Source organism: Falco biarmicus, chromosome 6 (genome assembly GCF_023638135.1).
Source record: "Falco biarmicus isolate bFalBia1 chromosome 6, bFalBia1.pri, whole genome shotgun sequence".
NCBI classification, from domain to species: domain Eukaryota; kingdom Metazoa; phylum Chordata; class Aves; order Falconiformes; family Falconidae; genus Falco; species Falco biarmicus.
This window is the reverse complement of record NC_079293.1, coordinates 70287354-70309635: the sequence shown is the minus strand read 5'-3', so window position 1 is coordinate 70309635 and position 22282 is coordinate 70287354. Positions and strand designations below refer to the sequence as shown.

At 37.2% G+C, this 22282-nt stretch overlaps 1 protein-coding gene across 1 annotated transcript in view; it reads right to left on the bottom strand.

Moving 5' to 3' along the window:
- Positions 1 to 6169: 6169 nt before the first annotated feature.
- ASCC3 (activating signal cointegrator 1 complex subunit 3) overlaps positions 6170 to 22282 on the bottom strand; it is a 281105-nt gene continuing 264992 nt past the window's right edge. The window contains exons 38-42 of the mRNA XM_056342568.1: positions 15720 to 15871; positions 15058 to 15208; positions 8999 to 9205; positions 6885 to 7060; positions 6170 to 6785 (exon numbers count right to left, since the gene is read on the bottom strand). Of these exons, the coding sequence (XP_056198543.1) occupies positions 6638 to 6785; positions 6885 to 7060; positions 8999 to 9205; positions 15058 to 15208; positions 15720 to 15871 (834 nt within the window). The 3' untranslated portion in view covers positions 6170 to 6637. The remainder of the gene's footprint in view (positions 6786 to 6884; positions 7061 to 8998; positions 9206 to 15057; positions 15209 to 15719; positions 15872 to 22282) is intronic.

The window sequence follows — 22282 nt, the reverse complement described above, 5'->3', positions numbered from 1 at the left end:
GAACCTAATCGTGGACCAGGACTTCCTCTGTGCTATGTGTCCTATAAACAGAGAATGAAATTCGCTTAAAGGTCCAATCCCTGAAAGCTGAGTTGAGCCTAACATGTAAGGCTGTGTTGGCAGGGATGGGGGGGTTGGGATAGTACAGGGCACAGCCATGCCAAAGCAAAAGCGAGACACTAACTGGAGTAAACTGTAAGATAGTAATGTAGTAATAGTCATGTAGTCTCTCTGGGTACTGAGTTGAACTCTTTTGTTGTATTTTCAATAGGGATGAATCTTGCTTTGGTGTTGGTGATTGAAGGGGCCTTTTTATGGAGATGGCAGGATCCTATCAGTGTTTTTTCTAGCTCCCCCTTTAGTCATTGCAATCGTTTGAGAAAATAAGGCTTAATTGCAGAATATTCACAGCTACTAAGATGACGGTTTATCAGAACCTGATATTACTGTCCCACTACAATGAGTAATTAGTCCCTAATTAGTTGCATTTGCTGACAAATACCTGATGGGAACTCACCATGTGTTATTGGCATCTGAAACAATTTTAACTTGTTAGCTAGAAGAAAGTGCTGCTGTAAAGTACGTAAGCCTAATTTTCCCACATTAGCACGGTAGAAACTCAGTTATTTCCATTTCAAAGTGCAAATTTGCTAGTGTGTGAAGAATGCTGTTGATCACATTTATCTAGAGATTTAGAGTGTATGGTGATATTTCTAGACTCCCTTTTCTACTGTTCTCCTTGCCAGTAATTAATAGCATAGCCCTATAACTATTTGTACGTGTCACATTATTAAGAGCGTGATTTTTCAAAAATGCCCAATTCACCTCTGCTGTCATTACAATTAGTGGGAATATTATTACTGGGAATGGGAATACTCAGCACAGGACACATTTCATTTATTCATTGGCTTTGTAGCACGTGAACAGTAGCCAATGTCTGTCTGTACTCGCCAACTCCCTCTACACCCCCACCCCCATTCTCATTTCTATTCTAAAATCTAGATGTAGACACCCCCCCCAATGGTCACATGATATTTTCAATGAGATCTCCATCTTGTCCTCTCATCTGTGTGACCTTTGTCATTGTGCAATGAGATGTTGCCAATTCTGTTTCGTACTGATCTTCTGCAAGGAGAAATACAAGGCTTCTACTTTTGGGTGCATGTTTTTATTGAGAGTCTTGGTAGGACAAGACTAAGCTGGAGTAAAAAAAGCAGCAGTGAAACCTAATGCATAGGCTTAGTGAAGCTTTTATTTCTGAGGAGAGATTTGATCAGAGAAGGTGATTGTGATTTTCTACGAACAAAGATGAAGAAGAAAGGCTTATTGACTTGGGTAGTCCTGGATTCTAATCACATTGATGTAGTATGGTGCTCATTAGAAGACTGGAGTGCAAGACATATTGTAAACATATTTAATTGCAGGATGGCATAATCACTGTGGAGAATCCTTTTCTATAGAGCTTGTTTCTTCTGTCTGGATGGAATCCTCGTAGGAATTATTTACACAGAGACTCATTTAGTGCAAGCAGTACAATTGCTTTCCAAAGAAGTTTCTTTAATATAGAAGTTCCCTTCAGACACTTCATGAAAGCAGCTTAACCTCTTGCCGCTACCAGTATCTGACATTAATAATAAACTTGGTCAGTTCATTCTTGAGCTTTTGCAAATCACTTCAGAAAAACGTGTGTCAGAATTTCTGCAGATGTAAGTCCTGCCACAGCCTGCTGAAGTGCAGCATGCTCCAAGAAGACATGTCATTTAACAAGTTTTTAAAAAGACAGGTGGGAATCAAACATAGCCAATGGAACAGGCATAGCGTGTAAGTTGAAACAGAGTGACTGTTCTCAGCAGCAGCCCTACTCACATTTTTGTAGCTCACATGTCTGTTGGGGCATCCTATGGCATCCAAACCTTTTTGTCAAAAAATATTTCTTCTCATGAAGAATTCTCCCTTCTCAGAAAATAGTTTGGAAGAGAGAATTCTGAACACTTATGGTTCTGACTTGTGAAATAGCAGGGGCTTGATCAGCTAATTAAACTTCACAGGGTAAATACTTACATACTGATATTGGCATACCTGCACAGGGTTAGCAGAAGTGACACAGAACCTGTGGAAGACTTGCTGTGTTCTGGAGTGCCGATTGAAATAACTGGTGATTTTTAAAGTGCGTTAGACACAGTTAAGCAACTGAATTGCTTACCTGTGACTAAACAGGTAATAAGAGCTCAGTTTGGTTACCTGAATGTAGATACCTAGGGCCATTTCAGATGCCTTAGGTGACTTGAGGCATCCACAGAGAGTGACATATATAGCAGCATCATGTTTCACATCTGATATCCCTCTGCAAATGGTATATGTTCTTCTGGAGCTGAATGTAGAGGCCAGGTGAGATACTGCATATTAAATGGCACTAGATATCTACACATAAGCAACTCGAAGGCAATTTAGCTGGAAGAAAGGATACCTACAAAAAAGGTTTATATAAAAATCACTTACACAAAATTACCATTTCATATGAGGTATCAAGCACACTTGGATGGATGGGTGACTTCTTTTTACGCCTGTGACTTGGCTTGTTACAGATTCTTTTTTTTTTTCTATTCTCAGCATTAGTTCAGACTTTTTTATGGAGACCTTTAGGATGTGGAAAAAATATATACGGTTTGCTTGTATTACCTTCCTTTGTCTTGCTTCAGTATTTACTACATAAGCTAGTGTCCATACCATGTCATAGAAAGATTAAGCTTAAAAATACCTTCTGTGATAATTTCCTGGCCCTGATATGGATAACTGTCTCCAAACCGGTATGAATGCAGGGTCTGCAGGAAGTGGAAGGAGCTAAAGGGAAGTTTACTTTAAATGAGATGGGTGGAGGCAAGACAAGAGAGTGATGATTTAAGAACCAGATGCAGTAAATAAGCCTCTTCATAGAGAAGTGATCCCTGTTAGACCAGTCCATCAAACTGTCTTAAAAATATCACAGCCTCTTTTTCTTGAGTGAGGGAGGAACATAGGAATTTGGATTCAGGCTGTGATGTGCAAGAGCAGATGCACGCGCGATACCTTATTCTTTCTATAAGCACTCCCTAGAACACTGGAATTATGGAACTTACCTTTCTTTAAATGCAGCCTATTCAGTGAATGTTCAAGTTTTATACTAGGCTCCAGGATGGAGGTTGATGAGAGACTTCTTGAAGTTTCCTTCAGGATGACCACCTAGAGATGGTCTCTAGAAGCAAACTAATGATCAGGAAGAGGAATTTCGTGTCAGCCGCATAAAACCCTGAATTCATCTGGATGCAATTGGGGCCTCCAAAGATTCAACTTACAAGAGGAAGACCTGCACGATGCCACTGATGGATTCAGTACTTGGACTAGAACCAAAATCTTCAGTGAGGTTCTAAACAACAGATTGCATTGTAAGAACTCCTTAAGAGATGGGTGATGGCTGTACATACCCAAACCTGCTCCTGCTCAGTACTGCTGTGATGCTGTTATCAGATTAGGATAGGGGAAGGCAGAAAGGTCGAAGCCACATTGGCAGACTTAAATTCATCTTGATAAATGAAACATGCATGTTTTTTGTTGCTCTTTCAAAGTTTTGGACTGAGCAGGTGGGCACTAAATGCAGCTGCCCCCACAAAGGGGAAAACAAGAGATAAAATAAAAACCTGCTTGCAAACTGGAATGAGAAACTTGAACATTAAAAATTTCTGTATGTGCTGTTAATTTGTTCACTTATCCACAATGGTGAAAGTTACATCACCAAAGCATTTATCTCTATTTTTTCCCTCCCCGTGTTTAATTTTTGTACTTGTTAGCTGTTCTCACTTTCCACCATTAGATATCACTGGATTGAATGTATTGATTGTTCCTTCTAAGCAGCTGTTTCAAATGCATCAGAATTCCTTCTCTTGGATTCTTCAGATAAATACATATTCTAATCAATTTTCTTGAATTTATTCTGTGTTACTTCAGACTTTGGCTTCATGAATCCAATACTTTTGTAATACCCCCCCCCCCCCCCTTTCAAATATGTTATTAAGAAATTTCACCAAGCTATTTATATAAAAAAAAAAATTACCATGCTAGGAAATTAAATACAATATTTCCAAACCAGAGTACAAATGGTACAAATGACATTACAGAATCTCCTTAGTTGATTAATAAAGAATACTGAAGCTATTGTCTGTCTGCAGTTAGATTATTTTGTGTTGTGCTTTTAGCATCACTATGTTGGTATGTTATTTGACTGTGGCATAGCTCTTTTTCCTAATAAATTAAAATTGTTGAGGAACAATATATTGCTTAAGCAAAGAATTTTCCCAAAGAAAGGATTTAATTTCTGTGAAAATTTACTTGCAGATTAGAGCAAACAATTATCTTAAAAATGGGCACAGGACTAATAAACTGTGTGCATAACCAAACTTTTGCCTACCAATTTGAAAAAAATCCTGTTTGCTGTGTGACGTGGCACCACATTATTTTGATACAGTCTAAAAGGCAAAGGCGGCAGTTCCGTCATCTAGCAGGCTGTAAATACAGTGACAACTTTTTCCATTATTGTCCCATTTTCTTAGGCAATAAAGTCAACCTATAATAATGAAATAAAGCATTTTTAACAACATCAGGTGATGTGAAGACCTCTGAAAACACTCAACTACAGAATTATTTTAAAAACTTTTCTTACAATTTAGAGATGCCAGATACATATGAAATAGATGTTTAACTGCTGACCCTTTGAAATCCTTCTCTTTGCTGCAATGTAGTGCTAGTGATGCCATACCTCGAGTACTGTGTCTGCTTTGGGGCTCCCCAGCGTAAGATTGATATGGACATACTAGAGACAGTCCAGCAAAGGGCCACAATGGAGATGAAGGGACTGGAGCATCTCTCATATGAGGAAAGGCTCAGACAGCTGGTACTGTTCAGTCTGGAGAAAAGAATGCTCATGGGGGGACCTCATCAGTGTGTATAAATATCTGAATGGAAGATGTTAACAAGGAAAGAGCCAGGCTCTGTCCAGTGGTGCCCAGTGACAGGACCAGAGGCAAAGGGCACAAACTGAAACACAGGAGGTTCCCTCTGAACTGCATGAAACACTTTTTACTGTGAAGGTGACTGAGCGCAGGTTGCCCAGGGAGGTTGCAGAGTCTCCAGCCTTGGAAATATTAAAAAACTGTCTGGACATGGTTCTGGGCAACCAGCTGTAGGTGACCCTGCTTGAGAAGGGGAGTTAGACCATAAGATCTCCAGAGAGATCCTCAGCCATTCTGTGATTCCATGTGGGTGCAGCACCACCAGTGTCATTTTCTTCTGGAAAACTTTCAGGCAACAGCTCTGCCATATTCTTTCATCTGGTGAAACACAATGGAAATGATAGCAAAATGATTCCTCAGAGAGGTAATGCTTATCGGCTAAATGCAAAGCTGAACAAGTTCAACCGTTAATACTCAGTTTAAAATCCAGTCTGAATGAAGATGCATGATGTTTTTGCAGTGTGTTGCCTCCAAGTACTCACACAAGCAGCATCTTGAATCCCCTTAAGGCCGCAAAGAGGACTGACCTCAGGATGCGTACACCTAGGTAAGCAGTCTCATCACTGCACTGTGCAGAAGATAGGTGCTGCTTCTTTCAGAAGAAGTTTCAGAACTTCTCCTTTCAGATTTATGTCTTGCAGGTGGAAGTGCCTCCATGGTATTATCGCCGAGCTGGGCATCTCTTAGAGACTACCTCTTGTCTGGCAGAAGTCTTCCTTGCTCATCAAGCCATCTGTTGCAAACTGAAGCCTCACTTTTACTTACAGAATGTAGTTGCCCACTTTAGCACTGAACCCTAGAACAGGACACCTGATTTTATATGCCTTAGTCCTTCAAAATTCAGGAAAAAACACTAAGGAAATTGTAAATATGAAATATATGTGTGGCGTGTATATATACGTATGTGCATGCATGTAACGGGTAAACTTTATGATCTATATAAATTGCATCATTGCTATACTGCAAATATTTTATATTATTTATCGTGCCTTTATAACCAGATTTACTGTTTAATAAAAATCTGTGAAATTTTTCCTTTAGAGTACCTTCAAAATGTAGTATGTGTAAGAAGAGGATATTGTTACTATACATCTCATATTTTACACTGAAAAATCTAATGCAAAACATTCTTATGGACATATTTTTATTAAACATGAAATATAACACATTCATCAATATTTTCAGCAGTTCTTACACCAAATTTTGTATTTCTCCCTATAAGTTAAAAAAGATGACTATTTAAACTACCTTAATACATAGGCTACAGAACACTTTTCAAAATTAAGACTATAGCCCAAAATTTGCACAGATTACAGTATCTTTTAGTCTTTTGTTTAGATGTGTCAAAATTCAATTAATGATATGACTTCTGAAAGAAGAAAGATGAAAGAAGAAAAGATAAATCTTCATAAAGGAGTAAGGCCACTGTGGCTAACTCTGTGTTACCAGAGTCAATACAGTAGTCATTTTCAATTTCCTTGTTGTCTTGAGGTTTGAAGTTGGTTCTACTAAGGCAAACTCATTTTTGGATATCCAGAATGACCTGATGTCTTAGCTGCACAACCAGTTCCTTTGAATGGATTTTTCAGATCACCTTACTTCACAGCCAGGTGACACACAGCATCAGCCACCTCTGCTGTGACTTGTGCTGAATTACTAGCTGGTATAATATTCAGGTAAATATCGTACTGTTGGTCCATGCCAAGGTAACTGTCACTCATGAGATACAATGTGTAGATACACCTAAAATGCAAAAAAGCAGAATAATTAGTTTGGAAATTAGGTCTTGACTACTTGGAAAAAATAATCACTAGAAGAACTTAATTTGTAAATTTGTCATACTTTCCAGGAGCTTCTGGAGTATAAAAAGCAACAGAAACAGTATTTCGATTTCTGACGTATCCGGTTCTTTTCAGGGCAATGAGTTCTTTTTTATCGACTTCTCCCAATATCAAAAACCATCCTTCATCTTTAGCTTTGGGGAATCGAGGAGCCACTGCTTTACTGTCTTGCTTTCCCTGTTGGGGAAAAGAAACAGCTTAGTAAAGCTAGAAATCACCTTTCCAAAATGCCATTCTTTCTTGAATGAAACCCAGCTCAAAACCATGTTATCATGAATTGTTACATAAGACTATAATTTAGGCACACTAAAATTTTTTTGTTTCTTTCCAGATAAGCGTTTTTTAAAAAAATAAAATCACAGTCCACAGAGAAAAACCCAGAGTACAAGATTCTGTTCCACTTATTTTGTATCCTATTAAAACTTGAATGGAAATACTGTTCTGTTTTTTGTAATTTCATCTAATATATTCCGAATGCTATTCTCTGCAGAAGGGTTAATTGTAAACCTAGTGTCTTTAAATAAAGCTAAACAGTATTGTTCAAGATTAATATAAAGACAAAAACAGCACTTGAAGTCTTTATCTGAGGTTGATACAGCAAAAGGACAGATTATTTCAGTGATTCTTTAAGACTGTGACTTTACTGCTGAGAGCTGAAGATATAATGATGCATACTCAATCAGCATTCATTTCATGTTCTGTAGATGGAAAGGTTTTACTGAAGATTTATACAGAAGGAAAAGCACCACGACAGCAATGAAGCTTCAGAAACAGTTTGATCCAGCTGTTTCTTACAAAAGAGGGATCAAATTCTAGGAGAGGTTTATAAAACAGTGATCATTTCATGAAATGTTCCTGCTCCCTTCTTTTCTGCGGCTTCTGGTTAGAAAAAGTCTCTGTCAGTAACTGGCACGGCAAATAGGACAAATTATGGAGGAGCTCTGACACTTTCTCCTCCTGCAAATGAGACAGTCTCCCATTGAAGTGATGGTGACATCCTTGTACTTGCTGTAGTCAGGACAAGAAGTATTTTGGGAAAGAAGAATACTTTTCAAAAAGGACTTACAAAAGAACATATTATTTTTATCAAAAGAAATTTGTCTTTACGAGTCTTCAAACTAACATCTAAAACTGTTCTCTGCTTTTATTTTGAACTCTTCTTTGTACCTTAACAAAAATGCTGGCAACTAATTCTTAAGTTGTTTGAAATGCTAGAGAAATTAATTAGCAAAATCATTATCATATATACAATATAAAAAAATCACATATATATGTGATATAAGCATATCATATGCCACTCGTGGTATACAAATGACAAAAAATGCATCTATAAGTGATAGCTACAATGTCAGCAGTGCCCAATTTGAATGCAGGAGGCATGGTCCTAAGGCTTACAAGAGCTGACAGACAGGTACATTGAGTTACTGCTGCTGGGGGCAGAGCAGCTGGAAACCTGTGCAGCTGCTGGTGTTTCTGTCTTGGTGCATGAAGACTTGCTGGGGGCCCAGCGAGGTGACCAGCCCAAGGTGAAATGAGATGTGCTTTAACTGGGCAAAGGGGTGGGACTGAAATTTACGTGTGGAAAAGAACTGTATGTAGTTTCAAAAAGCTTCACATGTAAAATAGGAGGAAAGTATCCTCAGTAAAGGCCTGAGGGTGTGTTGTGAGTAGAAACATAGTTATAGGTACGGGTTTGGTATGCAATTTGGAAGTACACGGGAATATAATAGGGAAGCAGGATATGCAAGAGTACAAGTGTTAGGAGTTTGGGCCTGGTGACTACTTAAATACTGCCTGTGAAATTACCATCTCTACTGTTGCTGCTTACAGCACCCTAACAAATGAACTTTATGAGCTTCTGGTTTGTAAAAAATGAGGGAATTTTTTCATTGACTTGAATTGGTCTAGGATTTTACCTTAAGACTCTATTTACTACCCTACTGCAACCTGAAAAACCATTTGCTTCATTATTAACACAGAAAAGGCTTTGAAAGTTTATAATATACACAATTCTTAAACGATAAAAAACAGTTATGCTGTATAAAGCATTATTGATAAGGTAAATGGATTATTGGAAATGTGTGTGCTTGGAAAGGAAATGATAAATTAATCTACCTGATACCCCATCTGGGTTCTCTGCAGATTTATTTGGAGCACGTACTCTTGATCAGCATGTAACTTGATCCATCGTCTGTCATCTCGCGCGTCTGTTGTCACAGAAGTAACAGGCACTTCGTTCTGTGGCTGAACTGGGTTATCCCAACAGCCCTTAATGCTCAGGCTGACGTTTAGAATTGGCAAACGGCACAAGAAATTCCAAGCCTGTAGAAAAAAACAGATCCCTGTGGACTACCAGACGATCTATACAAACATTGCCACTGTAACAATAACGATTCAATGTGCAGTCTACACATTTATTCTATATTAATAACATTTTATTATGTATTAGAATATCATCTATAGTTGTATGACTCTCAGTCATAAGCATAAAATGCTTTTCATTAACTTTTTAGTCTACTTCCTTCTAGGCAAATAAAACAAGTATGAAACTTCTCAAGCATGTTACACGTGCCTCACTAAGATTACTGAGGTTTGAACACAGGAAAAATTCCTTTCCACTCTCGATTAAAGTATTTTTTTCCCTATAAGCCACTTAAAAACTAGTATAATTAAGTTTTAAATTAAAACTTCCTTAGCATAATCCATAAAGAACAAGTCACTGCAGTGCTAATTAGCAATGGGCAAACCTCAGAGAGTTCAGAGGATCAGTTCAGATAATTAACCAAAAGTTCAACTGCATATCCGAAGTTATCCCTAGTTTTTTTTTTTTTTTTAAAGGTTTTCTTGCATTGATCTTCACGAATCCTCCTTACAGTCCTCCTGAGGAATCTTAAGTCTCTGTGGTTTCTCATGAACTGCAACAGGCCCTCAACTTTCTCTCATCCTTGTACAGGGAACTATTGTTAGAGGCATACAATTTGTGTAGTTGAACATGACACTCCCTTCAGCCTTAAAGCAGCATCCTGAAAATGCAGCCCTATGTATCTATCACTCATTTTGGTCTCTATCAGACAAGGAAAAGCACCCTGAGAAGCTGTGACAAAAATGGAGAGGGGTAATGCAGGCTTTCATTTAGTAAAAAAGAAAATCAGCATGTTCACTCAATGAAATTTGTTAGGAAGAAATGAAAAAATGGGCTGTGGAACGGAGGCAGTGATTTGTGGCTTCATTATGGCTGAAAAAGATAGATGAGGCTGGCACTGGAAAAAAAACAAACCCAAAAGACCAAGAACCACGCGCTGCCCTGCCCTCCTTCCCCTCCACCCGCAAAACAAAACAGGAATCGGCACTTCACCAGTGTTTTCAAAGAATACATATGAAAAGCTAGCGGGTGGGAGGGAGAAGAAGGAAAGAATATTGGTCTTGGTAAAGAGCCAGCAGATGTTAAAATGGGAACTTGTGGGAATGAAGAGGGTAGGCATAGTTGCATGGGCAATACTTGCATGGAACAGAAATGTTTTATCTGGAAAAACACTAAAGTATATTTTTCAAGTACTGGCTTGACTATCTTGTGTTTCAACAAAATCTATTTTCATTTAGATTGTGCCTGATGTGTCTCCGATTACTTTTTCTGTGCTGGAAGGCCTAGAGCCCTAATAAAAGCTCAGTTTGCTTTTTGGAGACACCGTTGCCATGACTCATACTGACAATAATGGTGTATGTTAACACATAATTAGGGATACAGCAGCCAGGGTAATCAGACCTAAGATTGCCCTGCTGCAGGAAAAGGTGGTGCCATCCCTCTCTCTAACATCCTCGCCACCAGCAAGCTGTCCCCCTCTCCATCCCCAACACGTTGGCACCGCCATGCTGTGATTGTGCAGCGAGATGGATCAGCTTGCTAATCATTTTGGTGGAAGCATGAACTTAGATCAGCTTAAAGCTGATTGTGGAAGCATATTTTCTAATCCCGTCAGTACTCTGAGTAAGCATGAACCTTCAGTGCCACTGGAAGAAGTGGTCCAGCCACCTCCCCTGCTGGCACAAGCATTCATGTAGCTGTTTGGCTACATGCCCTTTCGACCGTCAGCGAGAGGGCTGGTATGATCCCTCCTCCCCTCCGCCCCGGATGCTCATTCCCATCTCCTTGCCTGAACCAGCCCCAGCGTTTGTGCAGCTGTGCGGAGAGCTGGGTCAGCAGAGGTGAAAATGGCACGGGGAGGGCAGGGCTGCCCATTTCGGCTGCAGCGCGGACTTGGATTAAAATGGCTGCATTACCAGAGCCTGGCTGAACTAAATGAGAAATCTGATTTAGGCTAAAAACTAATCTCTCTCTCTCTCCCCTCCTCTGTGTGCTGCGTGAACAGCTGTGTCTGTTCAATGGAGAAGGTGGGGAGGGCCAGCTGTGAGCACTCAGGAATTGCCGTATAAAAGCAGGGGACACCAATGAATTGCACTGATGTTCTTAACAGTGCCTTAGCTAAGAAAGGGCTGGAAAAATGTAACAGAAAATAAACCGCCAGAATGTCAAGGGAAAAGACATCCCTCTTTGTCCCAGCTTTGAAAGGGAAAAGGGGGAAAACAAGGCAGCACCTTGAAGCAGGAGAAAAAGCACTACAGACACTCTAAATGAATTAGCCATTGCTGGAATTTTGCTACATTTAACACACAAGACTACTAAAATCACCTCCCCAGATCACACTGGATGAAACAAGTTGAGTAGTAACACCTTAACTGGCAAATGATTTTACGTTTAAAGGTTTTTAAGATGAAGCTTACTGTAGGAACTGCACAGACCTACCTATTGTGTAAGACTCTCCATGTACCAAAGCAGCGTACTTCTGCTGTGCTCAGTAGAGGCACCCTAACGTATACCAGAGTGGTGACCACCCCTTTGGTTACATTTTAGATATCATTTACCTGGAAAACTTTTACATGTACTATCTCAGAGAACAGGCCCTCTTACAATTATGTTAGAACAAGGTTTAATTTCAGCAGAGATCATAATGTATTATTAACTCCTTTAGTGGTGTTACTTGTTGCTTTGCTGAAGACTATGATTTGATCTGGTTTATACTGTACAACACCAACATATTCCATTTGTCAAAAGCTGTCATGTCCTCATGTAGCTTTCATGGTGCAAACAAAGTAACTCAGTAACTTTCTAATTAGGTAAGAAAGTGGTTGTAATATGTCATTCGGTCATTAATGGTTGGACTTGATCATCTTAGAGTTCTTTTCCAACCTAAATGTTTCTATGATTCTATGATTTCAGGCTGTGTGTATTTGAAAATTAAAGGCAAAGTTAGTACTGCTCAATCATTGATATAGTATGGACAGCAGGCTGCCTTTTTATCATCCATGCAATGTGAAGAAAATAAAGAAATATTTTTTGTACTGAAAAAAAAAAAAAAGTCAAGTAGTAGCAGGAGAAAATGAAAAAGATTATAGGAACACAGATATTTCCAGAATAAAAGCAGCTAATACTACAGCAGGGATAATATCTTTTGCAATCTTGAGGTTTCTTTTTTCTCTTTCAGTAATATAAATATCAGCTTAGTATTTGAAAAAGTGCCTAATGCCTAAGTGACTTAGAAACTGAAAAAGATTGGTAAAAGAAATATGATTCAGAATGAATCACAGAAACAAAGATGGAGCTTAGGCCAAAGATCAGTGTTACAGTCTAAATAGCTTTTGAATTTAGGCTGTCAGCTTTTAAAGTCCTGCTGACTTTCAATGAGGTTTAGGATTATAACTAACTTTTGGAAAATTAAACTCAGGCTCCCACATCACTTGGGTATTTCTTGACAATTTTACCGAGTTGCTATATAGGATGACCTAAGCACATATTATCTCCTTTTACATTAACAACATGCCCAATGTGTGCATATACAAATATACTATATATATATATATATATATTTACTTACCAAACCCATAGATTCAAATCACAATCACATGAGAAATTCTTCATGAACCTCTGATAACATCATTAGCATTTTTTCCAATAATCTGTCTCCCCAGGACTCAGCCTAATATTCCAAATCCATGAGCAGCTTCAAGAGCTGCTATTTAAAAATTAATTACCAATCTGCTTAAAAGACATTTTCTTCTTTCCAAATGTGAAATTTCTTCCTTTTCCTGTCTGCCTCCAATTTACGTAAAGCTCAAGCTGTTTTTACTAGTCCTGTGCTAGTAACAGCTTTAAGATAGAGGTTCAATATACTGTGAGTGAGAAGTAATAGGATTGTTAGGAAAAAGAATGTTTTTGGCAATTTACTGGTGTACTTACCACTTCATTTGATTTTGTTCAGGTCTGGTGCCAGAATCCTAGGCTTAAACTCTGTGATTTTATATTTTTTATTTTTAGAAAATATATCATAAAGATGCATTATTTATTGCAGAATTTTTCTCTTGGTTGGCCCCTGTCTAACTGTGTATTGAAAGACTTTATATAAGAAGATGCTCAATAGGCAGTCTCAAAATGAATTTTAATTCTGTGCAAGGTATTACAATATTTTTTTTCAAAAAAAAATGCTGTAAAGAATATAAAATATTGGTATAAAGATTTTACATTTGCAATGACCTGCATAATACAGTCATGGCTTTGCTAGACCCATTACGGCCATTCCCAACTCAGGGAAATGAAACTTTCTTCTTATATGATGCTAAGACATTGTTTTTCCCTCTTATATGCATCTGTATTTACAAACATAAATATATAGAGGCATAGAGTCATTCACACTGTGAACGTACACATCCCATACACCATACACACAAGCTATTTTTGAAGAAACTGCTAAGACATTTCAATACCAGCCAAACATATTTATCTGAGGATTAATCTTCATCTATTGAATCAGACGAGAACACTGCCATGCATACAATTATTTAATTAGCAGCCAAATCCTCTGCCAGTCAGCAGCCGTTCCAGGCATACTGATGGGGCAGTAGATGCAAATCTCACAGTAGTACTGCTTTTTCTCATTACTACTGCAATTAGCACTTAAATTGATGCTTTAAACATACTAATTTCTGGAATAATTCAGGATTTGTATGTTACCTGGGATCGCCTCACTGCAGAGACGACACCAGATTGCTACACAAATTGAAGCACTTTTGAGCCAAATAACCATTATCATATCAGACAGAGCCAATTTGCATTTGCTTTTAAAGATAACAGAATGGCAATTTATGCAAATAAATTAAGTAAGTTTACTTCTGAGTTCTCCCTGAACTAATTATAACAATGTTCTAATTTTTTATCACATCTAAAAGTTGGACTGAAATCAATGTGTATTATGTTAGAAATCTGTTGTTAAAGGAAGCCTTGTTTTGATGTCAATACATTTTCGTAATTCAGAATTTTGATGTTAATTTAGTTACAAATGCAGATGTCTGTTATAGACATTTAAGTACTTTTCTTCTTGTTTGCATACCAGTAAAAGGTTTAACTGAAGCTGAACAGTCAAACACAAGACATATTGCTGTCCTTTTAAATATTCAAATAAAAAAGATTTTAAATGTAGCTGTTGAAGTTTTCATCTTTTGTACATTTATTTGAAATCAGTAGGCTTAGCATGTGATGAATACTATGGAACATAGCTGTCCTTTGCTGGGAACGGCTTGAAAATCAAACTGAAAATAAGACTCTAGCAGCCTCAACATTTTGGAATAGTATTTTTTTCCTTCCCCCCGTGAAGTGTGAAATTGTCATCTGCTTTTTCTGTTTCAAACAAAAAATGAGCGCTGCTTCTTTTACTAAGGGTATTCTCAGAAAAAATGGTGTTTGACAGACCACTTCAGAAACCAGCTACGATGACATTTGCAATGCATGTATTCCTAGTGCATAGCTGGCTATGAAAAGGTGGATAACACTCAGCAGATTGAGTGACCTAGAGAAGCATCTTTAGAGCAAAGAGATGTGGTAATATCAGTCATAAACCAGACTCTGTTACTGGTTAGCAGGGAATAAGTGAAAAAAATATTAAGAAAACAGGCCGAGAAGAACCTTTGGAAAGCTAGCACTACCTTGAAATTAGAGTAATGAATGTGTTACACTTTATACAGAACATCACATGATATTTGCTGAAGGAAGTGGAGAGAGTATTTCTTTTCCCAGCCACTCTTCCTTTCCAATCACATTGATAATGACCACCGATAGAAAGTATTACCTGTGAAATGTGTGCTGTTTGCAATTCACTGTCCACAATGGAAGCAAAAACATTCTCTCTTCCTTCGCAGGCAGCCATTAGTTCGGGAAGACACTCGATAGGTCCTTGGTAACCTCCACGCAGACTCTTCCTTTTGCCTTGGCTCCACTTCCTGATACAGACAGCAAAACATATGCCCAGGGAGGGAAAGCAAACATTTGTTTTCAGTTGTTTTGGTGGTAAAACTTGATACTGGTTTCTGTTAGTAAATGCTGGTCATGTATTTTCAGGCAGCATTAATTACTGCATCATCTAGGCATCTATAAGGCTTAGCATTATCTATGACCTTAAGATGGATACTAATGTATTTTTATAACAGATTAAAATAAAGAGATAATTAATATACAGAGATAGATTTGTTAGGACTTGGAACTCTTCCAGTAATCTCTTGTTAATTTGTCTGGAATCATGGTTCTCAGAATAATCTGTGGGGGTTGATTAATCAATGAATGTTGAAAACAGGAACAGAAACACCATTTGGGAAAGCATCATTGTGAAAGAATGAGTTCTGCTTCTGGTGCATTAATGAACATTCTGGGGCACAATAATGACATTCAAACACAATCAGCAGTCAGAAGTGGAATGAAATTGCAAACCTGCAAATGCTTAGAAGAATTACATACCGAAAAAGGTAAAGATGTTGTAGCTCTATATTGGGCAAAGTAAGCAGGGAAGAGTCATGTATCCATCTACCCTGAACCACCATCTGCACCAGGTTGGTTATATTCAGAGCAGTCACCAGCCAGCCATGATGTGCTGCAACGTCCAGCATTGCCTATTCAAAGGAGACGTATAAAACAAAAGAGGATGGAAGTATAACTGTGTACGTGGTTCATACAAGTAAGAGCATTTATTTAATGTTTAACATACAGGAAGTTCTAGGCCTTCAACACAGGAATTTACGTCAACCTCTACTGATGGGAGTAGGCACCTTTTGCACTCACCTTGAAAAAACAGATTAAATCCTGCACTATCATCATCATCATCAACTCTTACTCTTGAAAAGGTAATTTACACCACGAGAGCAGAAGGTGGGATCTTTTCCTTACAAAACCCCTCTCTTTTACATAATCCAACTCAGAATGAAAGGAATAAATGATTATTCTAAAGGAAGAAGTTACAATTAACTGTAGTATTTGCTTATATTTTGACATGAGAGCTTTGCCAGAACTGCGTAATTGTTCAAAAATCCTTGAATTCTTTAGGAACAACAAAAACATATTTACATTGGTTCAAAAGTTAATGCTACTGTCATTTACCAGTAGCATTAATTATTCCCATTTTAACCTAAGGACTTAAAAAATCTCTTGAACCGGACTAGGTAAATGCACTAAAATTCAGCTCAATGAGCATTTTTGAGGTTTTGTTCAACACTGACAGCTAACTTGAAATCTTGAAGAAAGATTACAAAATAGCTACAAGTTTACTTAAGGTAAGAGCAGTCAGAAATAACATGGATTTCACCCTTTGCATTGTAATCAGTTGACTGTCTTGAGAACGAAGGATACTTGGCTGTCTCTCCTTTGGCACCTATATCCTGAATCTGAAAAGCTTTCCCAAAGTACATAAAACCCCCAAGCAAACACCTCCCCCCCATCACACTTTAAAGTGTTAATGAGCATCCTGCCTTTCATGTCTCCGTGAGTTTCTGTTCCATATGTTTTCGACAATACAAGTGAAAGATATACTACAAGTATCACTAGTATAAAGAACTAAGTCAGCAAAATTCATTATGGGTTGTGCATTGTGAGTGCCCCAATTGACAAGAAAAAATTGTTATGCTTGCTTTTTTCCTGACTGGACTTAAATTCCGTTTGGTTAGTCTGAAAGAGAATTTAAGGGTTCTTCAAAGGAGAAAGGACCAAACATGGGTTTTTAGTTTCAACATGTTTTTTTTATAGTAAATGCAGTTATTTGAATATATAATATACATTTCACCTTATCTAGAGTACATTAAAACAATTACTATGATTTAGAGAAGCATTTCAGCTGGTGAAGAAAATTACACTGCAATATGTTAGTTGTCTTGCTTCTTTTGTTAATTCCATTATGATCACAATAAAGCGCAGGTCCTCATATAACAACACTCTAATTCAGTCAAAAGTAATGCATTTAGAAGTGGTGTTCCATGTAAGAAATTTGGAGTTTGATTAAAATACTAGAAAATATTTTTTTAAGAAAGCAAGAAAAGAGTCTGGTACATGGAACAATTTCAACACTTCTTTAAATACCATCTTCTTGGTACTAGGAGAGTCGTAGTTTGACTTTTAGGACTAGGCTTAAGATGTTTCCATGGGTTTTTCTTTTAAAGACAAATGCTATTGTTTAATACTTCCTCAGACAGCAGATACCTGCATCATTTCAACTTATTTTCCAGCCACTAGTGTAATGAGGAGAAGCTGTCTATGTAAGTCTTCACATTTAATCAAATGCTTTACAGACAAACAAAACGCAGCATTTACTTAAGGCAAACTAAACAGTGAAATCTTCTTTAAACAAAGGAGTTGTTTACACACGTAGAGCTATTTCAATTAAATTACACTGATTCTGGAGAAATACTGAGTTTAAAGACACAAGTTAGTTTCAGTCCTGGCCAGTCACACAGTTTATTTTAGCAGTTTACAATGCAATTTCAACAGGTTTTATTCCAGATAGGGGTGATAAGATCAGTGACACAGAAAAATATTTAAAGTGTTACCCTGCATTACACAAATGTTGCCCCATTTCTCATGAATTGTGGATAAAGTGCCTTTCAGCTAATAAAGATCTAGATGTAACATTTAACTCATCCTTTTTGCAGGAAAAGCCACAGCACCCTGAAACACTCTAGTGACATTCTTAGTGACTGTTGAAAGAGTACCTCAAAGCACAGCATTAATGGTTTTCTTTTTCTGTCCTTTCACTTGGCTTGCCAAGGTGATTTCCAGGTATGATTATTTTTACTGAACAGAAAATAAAATTTTGTTAGAAATCACATTTGAAAGAAGCAGCTTCATGGCCTGTTGGTACACATGATTTTTAGTCAGATAAAAAGGGAATTGTTCTCAGCGTGTACCAGAGTGAAGTCCCATCTTTTCAACTGACAGGACAAGTTGCTCTTTACCCGCTTCCACATTTTAAAATACACTGAAGCCTAGGCACATGGCATAGTCTGTCTCTGAGTGTGATGCTGAGACAGTATGTTATCGCTGTCCTATTCTCCACTACCTGATTCTTGTTTTTTCCTTTCTGCTTTTCTGACATAGCCTGAAACATCGTGTTCCTCAATGACAAGACTGCTCTATATACATGAAGAATAATGGGTGCATCGATAGCCTGTCTTTTTCATGAGCAGCAAGAAGAATACAGTAAGTTGTATGTTTAGTCAGCATGAAGCTGTGGTATTTTCACAAAATTTCTGAGGATACATGCATAACACTGTTTTCATTGTTCTCTTTTTTCTTTTATTTTTATTTTTTTGTTTTATTTTAATCTATTCCCCTACCCCCACCCCTTTCAACGGGGGTTTGAAAAGGGGAAAGGAAGAGAGAAGACATAAGAGAAAGATAAATCTAAAACAAGCTATACACTGAAATTAACTGGAGGATCCTTTCACATAGAAAATCTCCTAGAAATTGATAGAGGCCTACAGATAGATATCCCGTAGGGAGTAAGGAAAGCCTGTGTGTGTGAGACTCTGTGTTCCACATTGTTATAATGAATCCACATGGCAAATCCTCTTTTCCTCCTTATTTTCTGCTTCTTCACCCATAGAATTTATTCACAGCATCTCTATCTGGATGTGAAATCCAAGACAGTGACATTGTGAAAAAGTCAGAACAATGGTAAAGTTGGCTTGTTTCATCTGCTGCGTTGGAAACCTGCACACATTTCATTTTCTCCTAAGTAAAACACACAGATGCTTGATACTTAAATGGTTATTGAAATTCCTATAAATACTCATGGTAACAAATTGACTTATACCCCTATCTCCAAAACAGTTATATAAAATGTGGCAACTAAGTAAAGAAAATAATATAAAAGAAATAATAAAAAATCAGACATATTTAGTATGTATGTTATCCGATAAATAATATTTAGTCTCTCTAGATTCTCCAGTTGTTACTTGTTTGGTTTGTTGTTATTTTTAAGTACAAACCAGTATAATTTTCTAGAAATGTGTGGCTTCTTAACTTTAACTCTTATTTGGCAAAGAAGTAATTTCTAAATATCTTATCATTGATAACATTGGAACAGATTAAGAATATTATTAAAAACTGAGAAATGGCATAAATTGGTGATCTGCCTTTCTAGCCTCACAATTTCACCAACACAGGACAATTTCATCACAGAGAAAAAATTAAAAAAGGAGGACAGCGAGTGCACAAAATGAAACAGAACTATAAAGATGCTTTTACTTATAGAAAAAACATACAAATATTTTTTGGTAAATCAACAAGTTAAAAAAACCCAAACAACCCCTAAGCCCACCTCTTTTTAACCTAAAGTAGAAAATATGTGGTAAGTACATGCAGTCAAAGGAAATATTGCTTGTTATAATGAAAAATCTGTTTACCATCATCTTATTTGGGTCTCTTTCTGCACTTAGGAGAATAAAAGCAGAGGCCTATACTAAGATGGTTTTTAATGAAAAAATCAGGTGTCAGCTTTGAAGTCTTTCAAGGGTCATACTTGAACAACCACAAAGTAATAACAGCAATTAGTGACATATCCTTTAACATTTTGTTCACTGTTATCAAAAATAGCTTGGCTTGTAACAACATGGGAAGTAATATGCTATAAACCATGGCAGGGGTAGGGCAAAAATGCTGATGCTAGGTGTACCTGTCAGGTATGGCAAGAATTTTCATTTTGATGATATTCAGAATTGACTATCATCTTGCTTCTTTCTTCATTCCAGCAGTGCATTAATATGAAACTCTCAGCATCTATTAACAGGTTTCCATCATCTTATTTTCAGAAGCAGTGGTTGGTTATCCTTAAGTACTGAATTATTTAAACTGAACAAATTGTACCTTTCTGGTCAATTATGAAGCTAAAGTTTTACAGTTTGTCTCTTTTTAGCCAAAGTTACCACTGATGCTCGGAATTTAAATCGTGTTTATAATTCCCTACCTTGAAGAGAAGCAAAGATGGAGGCAGGATGTGGGAGAGGTGAGTGTGTAGCACACTCACGGATAGTAAAACATTAACAGCAAAACACACTGACAGCAAAACATTGCTTTTCTGTGGTGTTGTAAGCACTCTGAATATGTGCTCAAAATAACAGATACTAAATTGGTCCATATTTAACATATCTGCCTCACTAACCCCCTTCCCATTTAGGAGTTTTGTCTAGCAACTGAAATATCCGACTGCAAAATCTTCTATTTTAGAAATTTCTTGCAAAGTTTTAACACTGTTTTTGGTATTACTTTCACATCCTTCATTTGAAAGCCAGATATTCTGGATCACTCTTGTACGACTGGGTAGGTGGCAGGGGAACAGAGGCTGTACAACTAGCAGAATTTCTGATCTACTCAAATGACTTTAATTGTTTTTTCCTTTAAGATAAGTTATTCAAGTGTTAAAATGAAACAGCTTGCAGCTTATTAACAGAGATTGCATACTGCTTGGAATAATTTCTTTCTCTGTTTAAAGACACCTGTCATATAGCTGAATACACTAAGCATTTCTACTTAAACACTGTAAATATAAATGTCATTGTAAACATTGTAAATATCAATGTCAATATTTTGTGGCTAAATTATATTTAAGGAAAGTGGCAACGATGCTAAATGAACAATGACAACTGCTCTGGATACAGAGGCTAGCTAAGGAGACTAAGGTAAGTTAAGAAGTGCCATTGTAGCTGAGAATTGCATCTGGGATCTGTGATTACTCAGCTGATAGTCAACTGCCTTACAGTGATGCCGTTGGTCATAATGACTTGGTGGATGGGGGCTGAAACTTCCGGAGTACTCAGGGTGAGCTACATGGCTCAAATTTATCCACTCTTAAAAGATTGTTTTTAATTTTTCTATCAGTGCTTCACAGACTATGACATTTTCTTGAGCGCCTTCATATGGGAAATTGAAGGTCGGTACACAAATGTATATGGCCCTCTAAGCAGAATGACATTCGTCTTAGACTTGAAAGTTTATGTAATGTAAATCCAAAACATTCTTAGCCAGACAAATACAAGTCTTATTCTGCAATGATGCTTTGAGGAAGGAAACAGGTATTTGAAAGAAATGAAATATGTAAGACTAAAATACTTCAAACTATTAACTGCAGTTACATCAAAAAGCAGAGTTAAGGCTGATTGGGTTTTGTATCTATTTTTGCACCGGAATTTATTGTATATAGTATTCCAATATCAAATAATCAAAATATCCCCACTCTTGTCTTCACTGTATGCTAATATAAGTTATGTTGTCTAGGACTAGACTTCAGTTAGAAATATGATTTTAGATCCACAGGTCTATTAAAATCATTAGAATGCTGCCTAATTACAGCTGTTTAGGACTACAAAGTTTATATGACAAATACTTGTAGATAATAATATACAAAAATGTATGCATTTTACCCATTCTCCTGAAAAATATGAATTCATAATAGATCTTTTTTATACATGCTTCAAACATAGGAAGCCTTCCAGTATGTAATATTATATTATCATCCACATGTGACTTGAGATAATACTAATACAAGTAAAATATTTTTCCAGATGTTAAAGCATGCTATGTACTATAATTTTCATGGTTTTATACAAATCATGATTACGATGCTTCAATTCTATACTCCAGAAGCAACAACTAACTTGAAAAGTTGAAATTTGTCTGAAGTTTTGCAGAGGGTTTTAAGGTCACTACCTTTTGTATGTTATATATTGGTAAAACAGGTACCTACGGAACCTTTGCCCTTCAGAGATCTAGTCCAAGATCACTCTTTAGAAATGTATTAATCTGAAGGAGGAGTTCTTAAATCAGACTCATACAGCTCATACAGACTCATACATCTGTATAGTTTCAGCCTACAGACACCCCCCCCCTTCCCCCACCTTGTACTTTATCTGATGTAGTAAATAAGATGTAATTAATCCTATTCAGGAGGCACCACTCCTTTTATACTGCCCTCTGCATCCCCTTTCCCTTCACTTTTTTACAAGCATATTCAGCTCCCACTTCCATATGCTCTGCTACCC